This window comes from Schistocerca americana, chromosome 8 (assembly GCF_021461395.2).
Source record: "Schistocerca americana isolate TAMUIC-IGC-003095 chromosome 8, iqSchAmer2.1, whole genome shotgun sequence".
NCBI classification, from domain to species: domain Eukaryota; kingdom Metazoa; phylum Arthropoda; class Insecta; order Orthoptera; family Acrididae; genus Schistocerca; species Schistocerca americana.
The window spans coordinates 399160817-399182944 of NC_060126.1; the positions used below are offsets into that span (position 1 = coordinate 399160817).

Here is a 22128-nt window from a genome sequence, read left to right on the forward strand (position 1 = left end):
CCGGGTGGACGTACCGCCGAATTGCTCAACACGTGGGGCATGAGGTCTCCACAGTACATCGATGTTGTCGCCAGTGGTCGGCGGAAGGTGCACGTGCCCGTCGACCTGGGACCGGACCGCAGCGACGCACGGATGCACGCCAAGACCGTAGGATCCTACGCAGTGCCGTAGGGGACCGCACCGCCACTTGCCAGCAAATTAGGGACACTGTTGCTCCTGGGGTATCGGCGAGGACCATTCGCAACCGTCTCCATGAAGCTGGGCTACGGTCCCGCACACCGTTAGGCCGTCTTCCGCTCACGCCCCAACATCGTGCAGCCCGCCTCCAGTGGTGTCGCGACAGGCGTGAATGGAGGGATGAATGGAGACGTGTCGTCTTCAGCGATGAGCATCACTTCTGCCTTGGTGCCAATGATGGTCGTATGCGTGTTTGGCGCCGTGCAGGTGAGCGCCACAATCAGGACTGCATACGACCAAGGCACACAGGGCCAACACCCGGCATCATGGTGTGGGGAGCGATCTCCTACACTGGCCGTACACCACTGGTGATCGTCGAGGGGACACTGAATAGTGCACGGTACATCCAAACCGTCATCGAACCCATCGTTCTACCATTCCTAGACCGGCAAGGGAACTTGCTGTTCCAACAGGACAATGCACGTCCGCATGTATCCCGTGCCACCCAACGTGCTCTAGAAGGTGTAAGTCAACTACCCTGGCCAGTAAGATCTCCGTATCTGTCCCCCATTGAGCATGTTTGGGACTGGATGAAGCGTCGTCTCACGCGGTCTGCACGTCCAGCACGAACGCTGGTCCAACTGAGGCGCCAGGTGGAAATGGCATGGCAAGCAGTTCCACAGGACTACATCCAGCATCTCTACGATCGTCTCCATGGGAGAATAGCAGCCTGCATTGCTGCGAAAGGTGGATATACACTGTACTAGCGCCGACATTGTGCATGCTCTGTTGCCTGTGTCTATGTGCCTGTGGTTCTGTCAACGTGATCATGTGATGTATCTGACCCCAGGAATGTGTCAATAAAGTTTCCCCTTCCTGGGACAATGAATTCACGGTGTTCTTATTTCAATTTCCAGGAGTGTATATCAAACATTTTCATTGAAACAGCAGATCATTGTTATTTGAAATTGTCTGTATATTAAAATGCTCAGAATGGAATTCGTCTTAACAGCATGGTGGAAAAACTGTTCATTTATTTAAATATGACTTGGTCTGCAGAAGAGGGTGTATCAAAATCAGTTCTTTTTTGGGATTCCACTGCAACTTACATTCTAGAGCTCAGTTCTTTGAGTATATGATGGTAGATCTTCTTTTAAGTGTGATTTTATTATCAATATCATTTCAGGAGCATATCATTTTACAATTGTACTTGGAACTTGCCAAAAATTGTGTTAAGACATTTCAGCTTTGATTCATGATATCAAGATGTCAGATACTCATACGTCATAGACCATTTATAATCTGTGCCCTACTTAACGCTTGTATAATATGATCTGCATCTATACTCTGCAAACCACCATGAGGTGCATGGCAGAGGGTATGTTACATTGTGCCAGTTATTAGGGTTCCTTCCTGTTCCATTCACGTATGGAGTGCAGTAAAAACAATTGTTTGAATGCCTGTGTTAATACAGTAATTATTCTAATCTTATCTTCATAATCCCTATGTGAATGATACCTAGGGTGTTGTAGTATATTGCCCTTCACTGTATACTTTCAGTATCACCTGTTAGTCCTATCTGGTACAGGTCCCACAAACTTGAGCAGTATTCTAGAGCTGGACACACAAGTGATATGTAAATGTAGACTGACTGCACTTCCCCAGTATTCTGCCAATAAAATGAAGTCTACCACCTGCTTTACCCATGACTGAACCTCCTTGATCATTCTGTTTTATGTCCCTACAACATGGTACACCCAGGTATTTGTATGAATTGGCCGATTCCAGTGGTGACTCATCGATACTGTGGTCATAGAATACTATGTTTTTCATTCTGTGAAGGGCAAAATTTTACATTTCTGAACACGTAGACAGAATCGCCAATCTCTGCACCACGTTGAAATCTTACCAACATCTGACTCAGTATTTATGCATCTTCTTTCAGATAGTACCTCATTATAGATAACAGCATCATGTACAAAAAGTCTGACTTTACTGCTAATATTGTCTGCGAGATCAGTAATATAAAATGTGAACAAGAGGGGTCCCAACAGACTTTCCTGCGGCACACCTAAAGTTACACCAAGTGAGGTGGCACAGTGGTTAGCACACTTGCCTCACTTTTGGGAGGATGGTGGTTCAAACCCGAATCCAGCCATCCAGATTTAAGCTTCCCATGATTTCCCTAAATCACTTCAGGCAAATGCTGGGATGGTTCCTTCGAAAGGGTAGAACAGACTTCCTTCTCTAACCCAAAGGCCCTGATGTCCTCATAGTTTGATACCTTCAACAAATCAACCAACCAACCCAAAGTTACTTCTGCACCTGATAATGACTCTCCATCCAAGATAACATGCTGTGTCCTCACTACCAAAAAGTCCTCAATTTAGTCATAAATTTCACTTGATACCCCATATTATGGAACTTTTGATGATAAGTGTAGGTGTCATACTGATCACATTCTTTTTGGAAATCAAGAAATACTGCCTTGAACCAAAGCTTTCAGTATGTCATGTGAGAAAAGTGAGTGTTAGGTTTCACGTGATTGATGTTTTTGAAATCCAGCTGGTTTGCATTGAGGAAATCATTCTGTTCAAGATACCTCATTATGTTTGATGGAAGCAGATACATTATACATGCAAACAGACAAAAACTAAAAAATGTTTAATTACAAGAACAGCATGAAACTAATGGAACAAGTACGGAAATTAGGGCATTTTAGGTAGGTATGTACGAAATATTTGACAAGCCTAATAATGAAGATGCACCAGAAGAAATAGCAATGCAAAAATGAACCAAATGAAAACATCAACAATCAACAGAGCCACAATAACAAAGAGAGAGTTTGGATATTGAAAATTCCACTTGTCCTGTATAACTTTAAACAAAGTCCATGATACTGCTAGACCACAGCCAACAGAATAAACTATTATCAAACCTAACCAGACCAAAATAACTGCAACATACTCCATGACACCCACCAGTATGACCTACGAAATAAGAGGTTGAAGTAACAAGACAAACCATAAAAAAAAAAAAAAAAAAACACCTCATTATAAATTTTGATAGCCATAGCCCAAAGATAATTTCGTACATAAGCACACACACGACACTTCGTACAATAAAGAACAAAGAGCCATAAGAATGAACTGCATTAACTACCCAAAGTCAGCTGACAAATATATCTAGCCTGGCATGTCATTCATACCCCCACACATTCATACCCACATACACGCGATACAAAAACAAAATAACCATTAATGACCCAGAAACCCTTTCTGCTCAGAGTGCAAATATTGTTATGCCAGCAATTCACTGCACTACTCACACATCACTCTTTCTGCCACAAGGTCATATGAAAATATTTAAATGTAGTGACCATATTGTTACCCACAGCAGGAGCTAACAAATTACTAGTAAATTTTGTGGTACAATCCATACCTAGTACCAAACAAAAAAGGAAAATAAAAGAAATTAAGTTTCAAATTATTAACAGCATGAGAAACTAATGACTCCAAAACCAGAAACAAATCAGTAGGGAATAAAAATTCACATTGAGCTACCTGGTGGCTCATTAACAATCCTGTACCAAATAACTTCTAATAACCATAGGCTTCATTCACAATAGTTGCTAAGTCAACTACAATGTCACCGGCAGTAATGCATTCGAGCTCAGCAGGTGCAGAGGGCCTTGACTGCTTTAATACATAAAAACCAAAGGTGATCAAACATAACAAAATTATTGCAAAAGTTGTAGTTAGTCCAATGGAAAGCTTTAAAGTAATGGTAATCTGAGTAGCTTGTCGATAACTGGTTAATACTGTTAAAAGCACGAATCAAATTCAAATCATTGCCACTAGTACTTATGGATTGAACTAATTGGTTGTACAGTTTGACTGTCCCACTTAAATTAAAGTTGAATGAATTCATTGACTCAAGTAAGTAAGTATTATTGTGGAATACAGTAGAAAAGGGAGTTACAGATAACTTGACTTTTACATACAAGGTGCCTTGAGATATTTGGGATACATGGAAAAAGTCACTTGACAGCTCACAGTTTTCTATGTCTACCACAAAACCACTACCTTGTATCTTTTGGGTAAAGGGGGAGAAGGACTTGTTACACATGAAGGTCAGGTCAATTGTTGCGATGATACCTTCTGCGAACCATTGTAGGAAGGGTTGAGTGAGTGTTTTCAGGTTCCTGGGACAGTAGTTCTGGGGTTGAACATTCATGAAAAGATCTCTCTGACAGCTGTATACACAACTGTACTGTACCATACTAGTCTGTGGTTCAAAAAGAACACCAGATTGATGCGGAAGAATTCTAAAAGACAAACAAAACCTAAAATAAAAGCAAATGATCAAAGCAAAAACAATCATTATCCTTAAATTTAACATAATAAAGGCAAGAAGTTAGTCTTCTGCAATAAGAACAATGTTAACACTGACTCAGTTAGTTGTTACCAGAATAACACACTTCCACTTCTGCACATACGCAATTAGACACTGCACACTGCTGCAAACAATGTATAAGCACTTAGCACACGCTTAGTGTTGTCTCGGTCGTAGCAAATACATTGACGAGGGGGAGCGCGGGGCCGCACTGGGGCACGTTCGGCGGCGACCTGGCTTCTCAGTATTGCACTGTGGATCTCGGCGTCGACGGCACACTGGCTGGTTACCTCCGGGAGTGCTCAGTGGATGTCTCAGCTGCTTCCAGGGTCTGCCTCGGGGTCGTTCTTCTGGTTCATCAGCTGGTTCCGGTGCTGGATTGCTCAAATATTTTACACGGTTCACGTGCACTGTGATAGAGTGAAACGGCAATTGGACTTTTAATGTGACCGGGGAGATAATTTCAAGGACCTTATATCGCCCTTTCCAATGCAATTTAAATTTCTTAACGTGACCCTTCTTCAACACTGGGTTACTCAGATAGACTAAGTCTCCAACGCAATACTTAGGTACGACTGCTCTGCGATTGTGTTGCGCGGCCTGCTGCAAAAAGGACTGATGGTTCCGAGCCTTTACATGCTTCCATACTTCCTTCATTTTGCTCTGCGTAGTCTCTCAAAAACAGCTGTCAATCCTTCAGCGGGTTATTGCATGTCCTGACAAGATAATAACATCATCGAGGTTAGTCCTTTGAGGACTGTATCCATCAGACGTTGAAATGTTGCTGGCACATTCTGTAGACCGAAAGGAAGACGGTTACACTTGTACACACCTGTAGGCATAATAAACGATGTTTTAGCCCGATTGTCTGGATGTACAGTCAGTTTATTGAATATCCGGTAACGTCACAGCATTCAGCTTCCGGTAGTCAATACAGAATCGGTACTTCTGTTCTCCTGTAGGCGATTTCCTTTTTACGATCACAATGAGGGAGGCCCAGGCTGGATCAGATGCCTCTCTATGTTCAATAAACCCGACTTCCAGTTGTTCTTTAATCATCTCGTCGACTAAGGCTTATTGGTTATAAGGAATTCTGTATGGTCGTTGAGTGATGGGTGCTGCTCCTCGCCGGCCGGTGTGGCTGAGCGGTTCTAGGTGCTTCAGTCTGGAACCGCGCGACCGCTACGGTCGCAGGTTCGAATCCTGCCTCGGGCATGGATGTGTGTGATGTCCTTAGGTTAGTTAGGTTTAAGTAGTTCTAAGTTCTAGGGGACTGATGACATCAGATGTTAAGTCCCATAGTGCTCAGAGCCATTTGAACCATTTTTGCTGCTCTTCCGGTATTTATTCTATGTTGAACTAATGGAGTTGCTGGAAGATTATCCCACTCACGGAAGAGATCAGAGTATCTAAGTAGCACTGGTAAAATTATTTCCCGATCCTCCGGCGATAAATGGTTTAATTTAGTAACCAGCTCTTGTTCGATTGATCCACGTGCTTCGACAGTTGCCTCTCCTGTATTGACATTCGGTGGACCATAAGTTGCTACTTGTATATCTTTCTCCTTGGTAGGGATTTCTATCACGTCTTGTGGATCTAGGTTCGATACTGTTGCCACAGGAGTTCCCCGTGGTAATTCCGCTTCTGCATTACTCGCAGTTTCCCATTTGGTTCGTCCTCAATATCACTGACAGTTCTTGCTACATAACGATGCTTCTGGTCTAGCAAACCGTTTACTGATGGCTCTGTTAACAACAAATTACTTCCTCAGAACTTCGGTATCTTCATGTCGATATACAGTGTTTTTCCTGTTCCCTGGGGGATGCACTCACTTTCAGTCAAATGTACGTCGACTCGGAACGGTATACTTGTGCCGCTACTTGGTTTCGCATTACCTCAGCGTCACTAACATTCTTTTGAGTCTGACTCTTAGAGTGCCCTTTGCAGCCATAATCATTATGACCGAATTGGATTCTCTCTTTGCTACATCAATCTGAGCGTGATTAGCTGCAGGAAATCCAACCCTAGTATACCTTCGTAGCGTTTCTCTCTACTTCTTATCACTTGCATTCTGGCCTCATATTCATCTTGGCCTGTCACGAAGTTAATCACAACTTCTCCATAACTGTGCACCTGGTTGCCATTTAACCCTTTAATGGTACAACTCCACTGCCTCCAGCTTCTCTCTTTAACTACATGGCACCACATTAGAGAAATTTGAACCCCTGTATCAACTAGAAAACAGACATTCTGTCCATGGTAAATTGTGTTAACAAACAGGCCTTGAGAACTGTCATTCGTGGAGCTCGCAGTAACTATCGCTTCTTGGGGGCGGAAGTAGTGGTGGCCCTCCCGTCCCCTCTGTCGTTTAACGTACTCCTTGCATTCCTTCCTCTACAGTTCCGCGCTATGTGGCCTTCCCTTCCACAAACGAAACACTGAATCTTTTTCCCACGAGTATTGGCTGCCCGTTGCCCGTTCCCACGATAACTGGTTCCTGAATAAGCTTCGAACACACGCCGATCCGGTTTGCGGTCTATTTGAGGTCTCCGTAGCTCTTCCACAAATTGAACTGCTGTCTGTATGGCTTCTTCAAATGTCTCACAACGTGCCAATCTGACTGCACGACCGACTTCACCCTGTAACCCATTCAAAAATGTATCTAATGCCCTTTGTCCTGGTTCAAACAATTTTTCGTCATTGTACGAATCGTTCTCGCTGAGCTCATAAGTATTAGCGTTCACTTTTCTAATGCGATCAGCAAAATGCTCAATAGATTCTCTGTCCAATATACGCATGTTGTACAGTTGTTCCCTGTAAAATCTTGCTGTCTTCTTCCCTTTGTACCATTGCACCAGTGTCTGCTTAAAAACGTCATAGGTAGCTGCTCGAGTGCACATGGTATCACACGTAACAAAATCGAGTGCATCATCTTGAATTCGCAATTTTGCCACGGTTACTTTATCTGAATCTCTCCAGGATCCTAAACTTGCTGCGTTTTCCAGTTTACTAAAAAATACGTGAATATCATCATCAGACTTCCCACGGAAGACCGGAACTGTGGGGATCAAAGAAAAATTTTTAACTACTGCTGAATCTGTTGTGCTTTCATCAGCTACATTCCGAAGGCTACTATTCACTTGTCCCACATCCATTCTACTTTCTGAATCTGTTTTCAATCGCTGAATTTCTTCTCGTAACTGTGCTATAACAGTCTGCAAATCTTGTTGTGCCTCTGCCATACTGAATAACCCGGTCACTCTATTTATTTAAAAATTTGCCATCATTGCTGTTCGCATGCACGCCAAGCAAAGCCAGTATCTGCTGCAGTCCTGCCTTCAGTGCTGGGTCTTGTTCCATTGCATCGTCTGCAGAGATGTGCTCCGACAGAGGATGGTATCTGCCTTGTGCTGCTTCCACGTACGGATATGAAACACGAACTTCGCGAACAATGCCAATCACCGCTATACCCTCTTGGAAGACTGTAGGTTTTCTTCTCTCCACAGAAAAGTATTTCCAGAGTATCCCACTTCTGACACCATTTTATAAGGCATTTGACTGGTCAGGATGATGGCGGGTGGGCGTGAGGGTCTTAGGGTGAGACGGTGATCAGCATTTGAACACGGTCAAATAATTTACTTTAATTTTTATTAAAAACTCATTACATACGTACTCAGAAGCGGTCAGTGTTCTCGCAGCCTACCGACCCGAACGCGACGCGGAAGCCAGGTGTCTGACGACGCAGCAGGGTGTCTGATGACAACAGCCGCCCGGCCGACAGAAAGACCCACTTTTATTCTGCGTTGTTAGCTGACTCGTGCGGGCAGTGACCCGACAATGCCGAATCAGCTGTGACGGAAACATGTGTACCGCGCTGGAGGGTGGACGATCGCTTGCCTACTTCACCCGTTCCCTTACAATTCACATATTGATGAATGGTGTCCCTTTATAAAAAGTGAGGATGTTTTCATCTTCCTTTGGAACATGCTGTTTTTTGGGAAAAACTCATTTTATAAGGGAAGCTGTTTCTTGTTTGTGTAAATAAAAAAATGTTGCAAATGGTAAATTTTACCATAATTTTAATTTCACATAAAGTTATTTTAATGCACTAATTTGAGTACTGAAAAAATATTGCTAAAGATGAAGTGAATTCAGCTTCGATTTTCATTACTTGATAATTATGAACTGGATGATTAGTAGCCAATGCTAAATAGCTTTAATTTTACAATTGTGAATGTTTCATTTCGCATTGCTTTCATTCTAACTATGACGACACTCATTTCCAGAATTACTTTATTCTCCCCTTCCTGAGACACTTCAGGAACGAGTGTTTGGAGCAACACAGTCAGCTGTTGATAGCGACTCAAAAGAGCAAGCAGTAAAAGCATATTTATCATCAGTATTACCTGCTACTGACACAAAGCGGATAAATGGAGAACTGAAAAAGGCAAGTTTCCACTTTACTTCGACTGTGTAGAGGTAGCATAATCATCAGCCTCTTACTCACTGGCTGCAATGAATGTCTTGAGAAGAAATCGACAGCCTCTTTTTAAATTTTAGAAATTAACTTTTGAGTCAAAAGCCTTAAATCTTTCTGTAGTATGATATGACACGATTGCATTGTTCAAGAATAGCATATTTGCAACTCACTGGGACATTTTCTTGTACTTCGGAGCTCTTCACAGTCATTAGTTGCTATCTGTCTGACACTTTTTCTTCACATAAAGTGTGAAGGTAAAACATTTTTAGAGTTTTCCCATTGGACACAGACTTTCCTGTAAACTTCTCTAGATGTGACTTCATAATGAGATTCAATAATGTTGTCATCTTCAAAAAGAAAAACTTAACTATGTAATCAACATTAATATTACTCACATCTTTCACCACATTTGTAATTTTAACCCAAACTTATATCTAATTAATTTTCTTTTCTTTAAACTTTAGAAGTAAAACGGAAGCCACCAGGGCATGACATATATTATTTAATTTTATTTACTATGAGTAATATCCCAACATTCTAGGCAAGTTGTATGTATTATCTTGTTTCAGCTCTGTTTTTATTCATCATTGATCTCATGTTTAATATCATTTTAATGTAGAGCTATTCTTAAAACTAATCAAGCTATCAATTGATTGCCTTGCCCAGTTTTATGTGGTGGTAATCAAACTCATTTCCAATCAATTTTTGATTTATATCATTTTAAGCCTATAATACTTTCAGAGTTTGCTCTTCCCATTTCTCTGTTCAATCCAGAGGCTACATATAAACATCCTATTGTTTTTGCATTGTACTTTCAGCCTATGAAGGTTGTACTGACCTCTTACTTGCTTCTGATTCTCCACAGGTAACACAGTTAAGAAGGGAGTGGATGTACTCCATTCCTGGTTGCACAAAGTACCCTTAAAATTGTATACTGACCTGACTGTAACGTTTAAGCAATGATCACTCCGAAGTATAAATACCCCTTTATAAAACTCTCCATTATCATTCCATAAAATAATAATAATAATAATCCAGCAAGTTTTCTGTAGTACTCTTTTTCACTGTGCTTTATGTAGAGACTTCGAGCTAAACACAACAGCACCTTCTATTTTGCCAATCTGCATTCTTTGCTTTACTGTTGTTAACGTAAGGAGTTACTGATCAATTGCAGCTAGTAACCTTTCATTGCTTCTTTTGAGATATTTGTTAGTCAATACTCTTATGATCAATAGTATTTCACAAAGCTCAGACCACTGTGTCTTTATTGTTTATGCAGTACACCCTTTCAGCTGAACCACAATACTCAGGTGTATCTGTTTACTTGGCTATTCTGTAGTAAGTCTCAGTGGACCACAGTGGTATCCTGTACGCTGGCTGTTAGAACACAAGTATTCCCCATTCCTGTAAATTATCTCCCTTTCCTCCTCTCCATCAAATGTGGTGTTGCTAATAACCAGCATGAACTTGCACTATTCTTATTGCTATTTAGTTGTCATTATTTTAGCTAGACATCTGAACTCATTGTTATACTATAATTGTGGTAACAATGTCTGATGCTGCACTGTGTATCCACGTACGTGATTCTCTTATGGTTGTGGTTGGCTCTGTAATTTCTAGAATAATTACTACGTGCACTGAGGCATTCAGACAATCGTTCTTGTTATGCCCCGTATGTGAATGGAATGTACCCTCAACTATGTACCTGATGGTAGTTTGCAGAGTATAGGTGTGGATGTGGATGCAGCTGTAGAATGGTCATAACTTTCGCCAAATTTCCTCTTAGTTAGTTCATCCTTGTTTTTACTGTTTTACCCCACAGTTTGGAGAATTCCTCTTAAGTGCTTTCTAAATTTTTTGTAGACTTAAATGTACTGGGTGATAAATTGACCAGCTTATAAAACTTCTATTCTATTAACTCACTAACTCGTTCATCCAAAGTTGCCAAAATCAAATCTGTAAAAGCAGTCCCCTTTGTTTCTTTGACATTCTGTAAAATATTTACCCTTTGTTTTGTATCTGAGACTTGTTCTTGTATTTAATTTTCTTTGTGTTCAGCAAAATCCTGAATTTGTGTTACATCATCAGTTTTTTTTCGTATCCCACTATTGTAATACATCCATATGTAACTCCTTGGTTAAAGAGGCTATTGTGTTTTGCAGCACAGAAATTTCATTCTTTATGTCACTTTGAGTTTGCAGGCTAGAAGTTGGTTCTGCTTTTAGATTACAAGTTAGTTCTCTTCTTAGACTGGTACGAGAACTATTGACCTTAACATTGAATTCAGTTTTTAATTCAGCATTTGCTTACATGTCAGCCAGTGTACACCATTAACAAGACTAAATTGTATATAAGTTTTAGTTAGCTGCGGCCACTATGTAACTTAAGCATGTTATAAATTTAACAAAAGAAACTTCAATGAATAAAATCACTTTCCATCAGACTGCAACACCCAACACTACCATGGTCGTGAATAAAACAAACAGCGTGGTTCTAACACAGCTCACCAAAGTGTAAAGGCAGCACACGTCATGTTGAATTGTTGCTGAGAGGCTGATTTGGCGGGTGATGCTAACTGCAGTGCTGTAGGTAGGTGGTCTGTTGGCTGCAGCCAATGCTGGAATTTATAGAAATAAGGGATACCAACAGTTATAATTTTATAAAATATACTATTTACGTTACCAGTTTCGACACTACATTATTGTCATCTTTAGGTCCCTATATAAATTGAAGGGTGATATCCAGCCACGGTTTCATGTATAATCATGTGACGTGCACTCCAGCCATATAACAACTACTTTGACATTCCCCATTGCTGGATTGCACAAATCGTGTAAATAGAAATCCCTGAGACAAGTGAATATACATGGTACCTGTCCTAATGCACCAGTGATTGGATATCACCATTCGGTTTGCATAGGGGCCTGAAGATACATTAATACAGTGTTGCAACTGGTCATGTAAGTTATATATTTTATAAAAAATATTTGCTGGTATTCCTTATTTCTGCAAGTTTATGACCAGCCACAATCCCATGCCATTTCAGTGATGGATCATCTAAGACACTGGAATTAATTGATATCTCTGGCCAACCTCTGGTGCACTGACACATAGCTGATGAGATAGTAACAGTTTACTGATGCTGTGTCAGTCCGGATTTATAACTTGCTTCTTTAATATAAATGCTGAAACTTCCTGGCAGAGTAAAACTGTGTGCCAGACTGAGACTCGAACTCGAGATCTTTGCCTTTCGCAGTCAAGTGCTCTACCATCTGACCTAAACAAGCAAGACTCACGACCCATCCTCACAGCTTCAATTCTGCCAGTACTTCATCTCCTTCCTTCCAGATTTCCCGAGTAGAACTAGCACCCCTTGAAAGAAAGGATATTGTGAAGACATGGCTTGCCCGCGAATAGCGAAGGTCCCAAGTTTGAGTCTTGGCATGGCACACAGTTTTAATCTGCCATTAAGTTTCACATCAGCACACACTGTGCTGCAGACTGAAAATTTCATTTGGGAATATAAATGCTGTCAAGAAACTTGATCATCCTTTTTCTCCACTAATATGTTCTTCCCTCCTCAACTTTTAAGAGAGCGGAGAGGGCAGTGCAAGTATTAGTTTGTGTTCTGCATCTCAGTAACAGTTGTTGATCCCCTTTTCAAGAACAACCCGTTTGTTTATCCTCAGTTGTTCTGCCAAAAATACTTCATTTCTTCCCAACTATTACATAATTTAGCCATCTTTAAACATTCTCAAGTTTGTCACTTAGGATTTGATTGTGTTCTGCTCCTAACTGCCACTATGAGAGATACTTCATTGCTTAGAACCACTTTTTGATTTTTTGGTACTGTGACATAATTATGATTTTCTGCACTCTTATTATCTTTCTTCTTCTCCCTGCTTCTTTTCTAGTTAGCAGATTTGATGTTCTTCGGCACAGTTACCACAAATGAAACAATGCGTCCAGCCTCCCTATTTTATGCACACACAAATTAGTTTCCGCACAGTTACCATATTCACATTTATTACCCACTCAACGAAATTTCTATGTGCAGATGACAATAATCATTTGTCGAAATTTCTAAGTGCAGCTGACGATAACCATTCATTGGTAACAGATATAAGTATAATATCTTACCACTTTTATGAAATGATACTTTACATTTCAAATTCATTTAGCAATACGTAAAAATGTTCCTACTCATGATCACAGATTTGTTTCTGCGACATTATGCACATTCTTCTGTGTACACTGATATTAACGATCCTAAATTATAAGATAATGCAAATTGTGTATTTAGTTTATGTTTGATATTAACGATCCTAAATTATAAGATAATGCAAATTGTGTATTTAGTTTATGTTTTCTCATTGCAAATGAATTTTTATTAGAAAACTTTATCATATAGTTGGCTGAAATATGTAATTGAAAAAGATTGTGACGTGATCACCATGTTGCCCCAAGCCCCAGAGTGCCATTTTCTGAAGAAACAAATTTGCTGTCCTAAAGGAACACCTTTCTGGACATTGATTCCAAAATCGATGTTGAGAAAGCGAAATTTGCCTGTAAGCTTATTTCTTCTTGATTTGAAATATTATTTTGTGAAACTCTTGACATGTTGAATGGTCAACAACGAAAGATTACAGGATAAGCCTGCTGCACAACAATGTGCAATTTTTAATTGCAAGGAGGAAGGCATTGCATAATACTGTATGGGTGTTAGAAAAAGCAGTTTTACTGAAATTGTTTCATAAATATGATCTTTGTTTGTATTGTTCCTATTGTCAGTTTTTAATTGTTGTTATTTTAATATTTGGAGAATGGCATCATTGCCTTTATTGGTTTCATAATTCATAATGAAGAACGAAGTATGAATGTTTTGTGATTAAAGGAATAAAAATTTGATGTTGCCATTCATATTTTGTATTGAATATGGTTACATAACAGAATTATTTATTGAGAAAACCAAACTTTTCTGTTGTTGCAGAGGCTGCTGTTAGCAAAACATAGGTTGAAAGGTCATAAGAGATCACAGCGACAGAAGAAATCTCAGCTGACCCTTAGTGAAAAGAGGGAACTTGGCTTGCACAAGTTGAATAAAAGTGGCTTGAAATATAGTGACTTTTGTCCATTACATTCCTTATGGAAACAATATTTCAGTTCCTATATAGATATAAGTTTTTTAAAAGAGTCTGGGTAAGGATTCTACATTTTTTCATCAGAAAGTTTCTCTTGAATCTGTAAATAACCTTTAGTTGACTTGTCAGAAATAGAAATTTCTGTCAAATTTCCTGTTTTTCAGATGTGGCAATGTTTTAGGTCAAATGTGTATGTTAGTGTAAGTGTTGTAAATTCAAGTTTAATATAATTTTGAAACAGAGAAGCCGACCGGAGTGGCCGTGTGGTTCTAGGTGCTACAGTCTGGAACTGCGCGACTGCTACGGTCGCCAGTTCGAATCCTGCTTCGGGCATGGATGTGTGTGATATCCTTAGGTTAGTTGGGTTTAAGTAGTTCTAAGTTCTAGGGGACTGATGACCACAGCATTTAAGTCCCATAGTGCTCAGAGCCATTTGAAACAGAGAAAAGAGAACAAGTAGGGGGTAGTCTCCTAATTGCAGTGTTCGAATTTACACAAAAATATCCCTCTGATGCAAATGAAACAAGCCTTTTCTGCTTTCTAAGGAAAAATATCTAGTACTTTCCTTAACTCATTAAAATACTAATTTTTTGACAAATCGTGTTCCAAAAATATATTTTTATTAATGAAAATTGCCCCATAATGAATAATATAGACATATAAATATAGTATTTGAAGTTCAAAATAATGACTTACAAATTTCGAATGTCACAATTAATAAAATGCTGCATATAGTCATGTAATGGAATCTGACTAAAATATTCTGAAATTTAGTAATTTTTTTAGTTTCTTTGTATGTATGAAGTCGAACCCTGTATTTCACTAAGGAGAATCTTGGCAAAGCTGGATGGAACACAGTGGACATATTTATGTCCTATCATGGGAGAACACCTGTCTGTCATCAGACAAACTGCCATTCTTTTCAATGTCTAATGATGTAATATCTCATTTTTCCTCACTTTCTGAGCCACTAAATTCAATACCAAACTCATGATTTTGGAAGCATTACCTAAACAGCAGTACAGAATTGATGCTTTAAGCTCATTTTTTCATGCATCCAAATCTACATGCAATAAAGATGATATCTAGTGGCAGCCAACTCAACCAAAAGACAACAGCCAAGCTACAAAGGTAGGACTGGACGCTCTTTAATGGCCAAACACTTAACTATTTGCACTGAAACAGATATGAGGGAGTTTTTATTTTTTCGCAGATTTGTTCTTAAGTTGCCCGAGTATTTTAAATTACTGTCAAAGTAATAAAAATGGGATAACTCGGGACTTAATATTAAGTGGTTAGTACAGGTTTTTTCCTCCGGTTTCTGCTAGATGACACCCGCCAGTGGCTGAAATACCCAAAAGCAGCTGTTCGTAGGGCTTCAGGATCATCCTCAGGCCCGGAGACTGAATCAGTGAAGCCCTCCAAGCCAGAGAAACCCAAGGATCAGTGAGAGAAATTCCGACACAAGACCCCCGAAGACCAAGGGATTTGCAGTGGCACCCACACACCACTGCCTACAAGCTTGTGTCTAGGATGAGGTGAAGATTCTGGCATCTGCTGAGGACCTAGATCTCGCCAGACCCTCATACACAATGGCTATAGCCTGTTCAGGAAATATATCGGTGGCAGCAGATACGGACCCCTGCCCTTCTCGGCTACATGGGATAATACAAGAACTGTAGTGAATATAATAAACTGTCAGGTGGAGTTTGCATTTATGTCCTGAACTAGGTGTGTAGTAAACCTGTGCCCCTTCAAACTCCTCTTGAAGCTGTGGCTGTCAGGATAAGGACGACACAGGAAATAATTGTCTGCAACATACATCGGCCTCCAGATGGTATGATAACCCTGAATGTATTGGCTGCACTGATTGATCAGCTCCCTAAACATTTCCTACTGTTGGGAGATTTTAATGCCCATAACTCCTTGTGGGGTAGCACCATGCTTACTGGCCGTGACAAAGATGTCAAAAATGTACTGTCCCAATTCGACCTCTGCCTCTTAAATACTAGCACCACCACACATTTCAGTGTGGTTCATGGTAGTTACTCGGCCAATGGTTTATCAATTTGCAGGCCAGGACTCATCCCATCTATCCGCTGGAGAGCACATGATGACCTGTGCGGTAGTGACCACTTCCCCATATTCCTGTCACTCCCCTCGTGTCATGCCCATGTTCGCCTACCCAGATGGGCTTTAAACAAGGCAGACTGGGTAGCCTTCACCTTCACCTCTGCTGTCACTCTCCCATATAGAGCCATCGATGTTGTGATTGAGAAGGTCATTACAACGATAATTTCTGCGCTGGAAAATGCAATCCCTCGTTCTCTAGGATGCACCCGGTGAAATACGGTCCCTTGGTGGTCGCCAGAAGTCGCTGAGGCAATTAAAGAGCATCGTCGAGATCTACAGCGACATAAGCGGCACCCTTCCCTAGAGCACCTAATAGCCTTTAAGTGGCTCTGTGCTCATGTTCGCCTGCTTATAAAACGATAGAAACAGGAGTGTTGGGAAAGGTACGTGTCGACCATTGGGTGCCATACGTCACCATCCCAAGTCTGGACGGAGATCAGATGTCTTTTTGGGTACCATACCCCAACAGGTGTCCTTGGCATTAACATCAGTGGTGTGCACTCCACTGACACAAACGCGATTGCCGAGCACTTTGCTGAGTACTGTGCTCAAGCCTCTGCGTCGGAGAGGTACCCACCGGCCTTTTGCACCATCAAACGGCGGATGGAGAGGAAAGTACTCTTGTTCACTACATGCCACAGTGAACCTTATAATGCCCCATTTACAGAGTGGGATCTCCTCAGTGCCCTTGGACATTGCCCTAACACAGCTCCTGGGCGGGATCAGATCCACAGTCACATGATCAAACATCTCTCGTCTCGCTGAAAGTGATATCTCCTCGTCATCTTCAATCGGATGTGGTGCGATGGCATCTTTCCATCACAATGACAGGAGAGCACCATCATTCCGGTGCTAAAACTCTGTAAAAATCTGCTTCATGTGGGTAGACATCGGCCCATCAGCCTCACCAACTTTCTCTGTAAGCTGCTGGAATGTTTGGTGTGTCAGCGATTGGTTTGGGTCCTGGAGTCATGTGGCCTACTGGCTCCATGTCAGGGTGGCTTCTGCCAGGGTCGCTCTACCACTGATAATCTTGTGTCCTTAAAGTCTGCCAACCGAACGGCCTTTGCCAGACACCAAAACCCGATTTCCATCTTTTTTGACTTATGTAAAGCATACGACACGATATGGCGACGTCATATCTTTGCTACATTGTATTAGTGGGGCCTACAGGGCCCACTCCCAACTTTTATCCAAAACTTCCTTTCGTTCCGTACTTTCCATGTTCAAGTCGGTGCCCTCCATAGTTCCACCCGTATTGAGGAGAATGGTGTTCCGCAGGGTTCCGTATTGAGTGTATCTTTATTTTTAGTGGCCATCAATGGCCTAGCAGCAGCTGTTGGACCATTTGTCTCCCCTTCTCTGTATGCAGATGACTTCTGCATTTTGTATTGCTCCTCCAGTACTGGTGTAGCTGAGCGGCACGTACAGGGAACCATTCACAAGGAGCAGTCATGGGATGTAGCCCACGGGCTCCAGTTTTCAGCCGCAAAGCCGTGTGTCGTGTACTTCTGTCGGCGTCGTACCGTTCATCCGGAACCTGAACTTTATCTTAATGGCAATCCACTCACTGTAGTGGAGAGGTATCGATTCTTTTTACAGGTTTTCGACACCTGATTGACTTGGCTCTCTCACCTTTGTCAGCTTAAGTGGGAGTGCTAGCAGCACCTCAATGCTCTCTGCTGCCTGAGCGTCACCAACTGAGGTGCAGATCGCTCTACGCTGCTGCAGCTCTACAGAGCCCTTGTTCAACCCCGCATTGACTTGGGGAGTCTGTTTTATGGTTCAGCGGTGCCCTCAGTTTTACGTATCCTCAACTCAGTGCATGACTGTGGCATTTGCCTAACGACGATAGCTTTTAGAACGAGTCTGGTGACGTCCTGGCAGAGGCCGGAATCCCTCCATTGCGAATACGACATGCACAACTGCCCTCTAGTTACGTTGCACATATTCGTAGTTCTCCTGAGGATGCGAATGACCGTCTTCTTTTCCCACCCGCGGCAGTTCATCTCCCGCATCGGCGGCCCAAGTCAGGGCTCACGATTGCGATTTGAATGCGATCTCTTCTCTCCGAACTGAAGTCCTTCCCTTTACCACGTCTACTTGAGGTCCATTCACGTACACTTCCATGGTGCACACCTCGGCCGAAGCTTCATCTGGAGCTTTTATGTGGCCCTGTCAATTCTTGACATGACATGTTCTGGGGTTCTGAAGTTATTTACACCAACAGCTCTGTGGCGTATGGTAATGTTGGCTTCGCCTATGTCCGCAGAGGCCATACTGAACAGCATTCCTTGCCTGCTGGCTACAGTGTATTCACTGCAGAGCTTGTGGCTATATCTCGTGCACTTCAGTACGTCCATTCCTGTTCTGGTGAGTTGTTTCTTCTCTGTTCTGACTCCCTGAGCAGCTTACAAGCTATCGACCTGTGCTACCCTTGCCATCCTTTGGTAGTGAACATCCAGGAGTCCATCTCTGTCGTGGAATAGTTCAGTCATTCAGTGGTGTTTGTGTAGACCCCAGGACATGTCAGAACTTGCTGACAGGCTGGCCAAACAGACTATGTGGAAACCGCTCCTGGAGATGGGCATCTCTGAAACTCACCTGCGTTCTGTCTTGTGTGCAAGGTTTTTTGGCTTTGGGAGATGAAGTAGCATAAAAGGATGCATAACAAACTGCGTGTCATTAAAGTTACTGTGAATGTGTGGAAGTCTTCCCTGCGGGCTTCTTGCAGGGAATAAGTTGTCCTTTGTCGACTTCGCATTGGCCATACGTGGCTCACACATGGTTACCTCGTCGGTCGCGAGGACCCAGTTACCTCCTCCGCTGCAAGGTCCCACCTCAGAGTGGCTGTGGCTCCCAAATGACAGTCATCCACCACTTGCTGGACTGCCCACTTTTAGCTGCTTTGTGGCGGACTTTTAATTTTCCTAACACCTTACCTTTGGTGTTGGGCGACAGTGCCTCAACAGCAGCTTTAATTATGTATTTTATTCGTGAGGGTGGGTTTTATCATTTGATCTGAGTTTTAGCCCATGTCCTTTGTCACGAATGTGGAAGAATACACTGAAAGAAAGACCCTGTCAAACTTTTAGCAGCTGAGACACACTGCAAGTATTTTAAAAAAGTTGAAAATTCCCAAATTTGTAGTTCGCTAAGCAGCTGGAGATATGTACACCCTACTTTAGCTGTAGCGGACTGCGCATGTGCACCGTGACACAGGCACCTAGCTTTGGTTGATGGCGCATCTATACAAATAACATGACTCATTTCAATTGTAATTTGTAAAGCAAATATCAGTTTTCATTGATGGTTTCTCTGAGACAGTTTTCTGCATTTACTGTTCACTAATATTCACAACTCATTTAATATCCTTAATAATTACTAGTTTGATTTTATGATAATGTGTTGGGGAATGAAGTAAAATTGAATTAATATTAATTGGGTTTAATGCTTAATGTTAAGTTGTGTGAACACTGAGTATTGCTTCATAAAATCTGACCATGAACTGTGTACATGGAAGAAAGTTTTACACGAAGTAATAAATATGCACTATAATGAAATTCCCAAAAGTATGGAAGAATAACTGTTGGAAAGACTTACTGTAGAGTGTGGCCACAAAGTCCTGTTACCTCCCATTAATAACCAACATATACCCCTAAAATTCAATAAAGAGCATGAACAACTCTTCCTTAGAGGAATTTTCTTGAGATACGAACAATGTAGAGTTTCTTGTGAGTGGCAATGCAACGATAGAGTTCTAAGAGTTCAGATGAACATTGTCAATTTCAAGTCTTCTTCAGCCTGGTTAAGTAGATTCAAGAAACCATACAGTAAAGGAAGTCTCAAAACATTGAAGTTTACTTCAAGTAAAAGTGTAGAGGAGATCCACTAATTTGTACCTAATGTGAAGACAAGGCTCACTGTTATCCCCACATCTGCTGTGTTTAATGCCAATCAGTCAGGTTTCATGAAAGAACTATGAGCAAACTGCATTCTACCATTTTGAGGTAAATAAACACAGAGACTGTTGTGGAATGTGTTAATGCTATGAAACATAAATGTACAACAATGACAGTGATAGGTAAGAGTGGATTACTGTTTCCACAGCTTAATATGTGTCTTCAGGGACTTTAAGGCATATTAACATCAAATATTTAAAAAAAAGATTGTTTAGTGGCAAAAATATTATAATCGATCTATCAAAATCTGGAAAAACAGGAAAGAATAATTTTTAACATTTCATTCGAAATGGTTTCTAACCACTTGCAGATTAATTCATTGCTTTTGTTGGACTCTTGGTGTGGACATAACAATACCTCTGTCTTTCAGGATGATGACAAAAAGGCTGTTGATATAATTCAGATTCCACCCAGAACAACCATTGTGACTCCTGATAAAGAATTTTTTCAACTATAGAAAGCATTTAAGGAAATTACCAGACAACATAATTTCTGATTGCTCAGTGTCATTTGAGATTTGTCAGGAGAATAATATTCTTAAATTTCAGTAATTTGTGCATTATCAGTTTGCATCAGCACATTTTACAAATGGTTTTAAGTATGCTCAGTATGTAGTACAATAAGCTGAGCAACAGCCAGGACCATTTCTTACTCTAACGTAATTCTGTCTAATTATTTTCCTTTGCTAGTCACCATTGTAAGAATTACATATGCAGCAGTTTAACTGTCAAAGTGAACTGTGTCTTATTCTAAACGTTAATGAAACATGGCATTTTTTTGTATGGTGTAGGTGCTTCAATTTACTTGTGTCACCATCAGAAATGAGGAACTTCAACAAGTTTTCAAAAATACTTGCAGTGTGTCTTGGCAGTTAAAATTTCACAGTGCACTTCTTTTGTTGTATTCTTCCTGCATAAAAAATTCAGGGTGGGTTTCTACATGTCTGTTTGTCAGGTTGCAAAATCTTTGGGTGGCCTGTAATGATGACATTATTATCCATTATCATTACAATGCAATGCAGATTTGGTGTAAATATTGTATTAAATGACTGGCCTGTAATATTTTCATTACAATGAAAGCATGGAAAACACTACAAGAGCAAGTCTAAAAAACATTTTAAGAATGATTGTTTTTGCACATCAAAAGTGAGTGAGTGATAGCAACACCTAATGTAACCAATTGTCTTATGGTTGTGCTTTATAAATATTAGAATTAGTAGGGGTCTGCAGTATTGTGCTCCATACAATATGCATTCACAGCTAATCAGGAAGTTCAAATGTGAGATCTTCCTTGTCAGTATTTTTTGCAATTTCAAATTTGGATTGAGCACAAATCAATGTTTTCAAAATTGTATTTGGGGTATTTCTTCCTCCTACAACCAGTCTTAGACTGGCCCAGTGAATGAAGAAATGGAAAATATGTATAGAAGATAAAGATAAAATGATTGAAACTCCAGGTAGGAATATCAACAATGTAGGAAAAGATAGATTGCTACTTACCATAAAGAAGACACATCAAGTTGCAGACAGACATGATTAAAAGACACTCACATAGTGTGTATGTGTCTTTTACTCACACCTGTCTGCATCTTGATCTGTCTTCTTTACAGTAAGCAGCAATCTATATTTTCCCAAATTAAAGATAAAGGTTAGTTCTAACACTCTGAAAATGCATTTGTCGCTCAAAGAATAGTTTATGCAAAATACCCACCGAACCTCGTAGCCATCTCAGATGTCCTACACATGAGACAAGTTTTCTATGGCAGACACTGCAGGAACAGCATTTGGGATTATTTGAGTGGGTGCTTGTCTGGTTTGATACTGAGGGCTTAAATTTGGGA

General features: G+C 40.9%; 1 protein-coding gene across 1 annotated transcript in view; it reads left to right on the top strand.

Annotated features, from left to right (window-relative positions):
• Positions 1-22128, top strand: part of LOC124544995 (ribonuclease P protein subunit p29) — a 110627-nt gene that overhangs the window by 2401 nt on the left and 86098 nt on the right. Inside the window, exons 2-3 of the mRNA XM_047123751.1 lie at positions 8859-9019; positions 14043-14251. Coding sequence (XP_046979707.1) covers positions 8859-9019; positions 14043-14251 — 370 coding nt within the window. The remainder of the gene's footprint in view (positions 1-8858; positions 9020-14042; positions 14252-22128) is intronic.